The sequence below is a fragment of the Neolamprologus brichardi genome, chromosome 3 (genome assembly GCF_056152115.1).
Source record: "Neolamprologus brichardi isolate AB-2024 chromosome 3, ASM5615211v1, whole genome shotgun sequence".
NCBI classification, from domain to species: Eukaryota; Metazoa; Chordata; class Actinopteri; order Cichliformes; family Cichlidae; genus Neolamprologus; species Neolamprologus brichardi.
The window spans coordinates 20,746,379-20,748,759 of record NC_142106.1 but is presented as its reverse complement, the minus strand read 5'-3'; the positions used below and the strand labels follow the sequence as shown (position 1 = coordinate 20,748,759).

General features: G+C 56.3%; 1 protein-coding gene across 1 annotated transcript; it reads left to right on the top strand.

The window, feature by feature from the left end:
• Positions 1-346: 346 nt before the first annotated feature.
• Positions 347-1,264, top strand: LOC148103831 (uncharacterized). Its single transcript, XM_087838220.1, has one exon. The coding sequence runs from the start codon at positions 347-349 to the stop codon at positions 1,262-1,264; it is 918 nt and encodes a 305-aa protein (XP_087694346.1).
• The last annotated feature ends 1,117 nt before the right edge of the window (positions 1,265-2,381 follow it).

Here is a 2,381-nt window from a genome sequence, read left to right as displayed (position 1 = left end):
ACTTGTGAAATGGGATGGTCTAGCCTCCGTTGCGCTGCCCAGGTTGCCTAGCAACCATGATACTGACAGCTGGAAACGTTTCATACAGCTTTGTTTGACAGAAATGAAGGAGAAAATCCTTTGTTAATTTGTTTGTTTGTTTCTACATGAGCTTTGATCATTCTCTGATTAAGGTCAGCTATTGAAGGGTGTATATTTTAAAGTAACGGCTGTAAAACCAAGTGTGGTGGGGCGTGGTCTGCGGTGCCGTGCGGACGCACCTGCACGGCATCCGCAATCACCCCCGCCGTGTTAAAACACAGGGACTCAGGGGTTGGTGGGGTGTGGTGTGTGGTGCTGTGAATAAATGTCTGAAAACATTGATCCCTGGACCCGCCGTGCCTTGTTCCTGCCACAGTGGTGCCGAAACCCGGGAGGCGGCACAGCGGGTTCTTATCGGAGCCAGGGAGCGGAGGTGCTGGCCCAGAGGGTGGCCGAAATGGCGGCCGCCCAGCGGGAGCAGGCGGCGGAGGTGCGTCGCCAGCAGGCAGAGCTGCAGGACCAGTCCGAGCGCCACCTGCAACGGATTGGGGAGCTGGCGGCGCTGCTCTGGGCCTGGGCGCCACCCCCACAGGTGTGTACCGGGGACGGCGAAGCGGTGGAGGAGCCGCGTGGGGCACCTGAGCAGCCGGAGGTGGCAGACGAGGCGCGCGGGGATCTGCGCCTGCCGGAGGAGGGGGAACAGCCGGGTGAAGGGCTGCTCCTGCCGGGAGCGGTGGACGAGCCGCTCCGACCGGAGGCGGCAGACGAGGCGCGCGAGGGTCTGCACCGGCTGGAGGAAGAGGAGTCACGGGAGGGGCTGCCGGAGCCGCTCCCGCCAGCGCCCCAGCCAGCGGCGGACAAGCCGCTCCCGCCAGCGCCCCAGCCAGCGGCGGACGAGCCGCTCCCGCCAGCGCCCCAGCCAGCGGCGGACGAGCCGCTCCCGCCGGAAGAGGTGGAGAAACCGGGAGGGGAGATGGCGGTCCCCGTGCCAGGGGAGCCTGCTCAACCTGTGCCCGAGGTCGAGGACCGAGCTGCCCCAGAGCGTCAGATGCGCCGGGTAGTGAGCCCCTCCCGGGGCCGGCGGGGTCGTGCCGGCTTGCCGGGTAGCCGGCCTCCGGACCGGTTTCGCCGCTGCTGCTGGAGGCGTGGCCGACCCCCGGACAAGGCTCTCCGCCATTGGAGGGGTGGGCGGCCTCCGCAACGGACTTTGCTCCCCCCAACCGGTGGGGTGGGGGGGGAGTAGGTTCGGCCGGATGACTCCCCGGCCTCAATCGGGCGATGGGGGTGTGTGGTGGGGCGTGGTCTGCGGTGCCGTGCGGACGCACCTGCACGGCATCCACAATCACCCCCGCCGTGTTAAAACACAGGGACTCAGGGGTTGGTGGGGTGTGGTGTGTGGTGCTGTGAATATATGTCTGAAAACATTGATCCCTGGACCCGCCGTGCCTTGTTCCTGCCACACCAAGTTAGTACAAACATCACTAATGTCACATAACTTTGCCGACATGTGGCCAACAGTAATGTTTTAATGTTCTTCGTTATTAAACATTTGCACATAAATAAGTGACATAATATTCAGTACTTACTTAAAGTTTACTGTTCGGGCGCCCCTCATCCGCCGTTTTTTTTCGGCAAAATTATCCACACCCACCGTTGCGCTATGCATTCTGGGATATGTTGGGCCATGAAGTCTACACCGCCACGTCCTTGAAATTCAGGGAAATGAAGGACGCATTTGAGGGCCGCATTTCGAGCAGCCTTCGAATTGGGACAGCCTTCGTCGCGTCGCTGTGACGTAATTGGCCTTAAAATGCGGCCTTTAAGGCTGCAGACCCTGAATTGGGATACAGCCAATGCTCAGCCCCCCCACCTTCTCATGCTCAGCACTCACTCACCCCCTCCTTCCTGGCTCACAGCTTCTTCTTCTTCTTGGTTGGCAACCAATGTTAAGGCACATTACCGCCCCCTGGCTCAGTAGACATTTAGATGAGAAAATACATATTCGACACATTTGAGGAAAGTACTAATAAAATAAAATGAAAATAAATCAAATAAATGTTCCCTTTAGAAGTCTTAATCTTTTTTGCTCTATAAAAATAGTTGGGTTTTTTTTAATCACTCATCTTAGCAGTAGGATATACATGAAAAGAGAAAAAAATTAAGTTTGACTGAAAATGTACATTTTTTGCACTTACTGGACAACTGGCTCAGTGACTGAAATGACTCAAACCCGATTCACTTTGGTGAGTGACTCATTCAAACTCGATTCAGTAAAAAGAATCGAATTTACCATCACTAACAGACTAAACCATGCTGAGGTTTATGGTTAAACAAGTTCTCATCCTGTATAAACCACTAAT

What these genes read in the sequence shown, in the direction of transcription:
- LOC148103831 (XM_087838220.1), top strand. Translation starts at nt 347, where the DNA reads ATGTCTGAAAACATTGATCCCTGGACCCGCCGTGCCTTGTTCCTGCCA.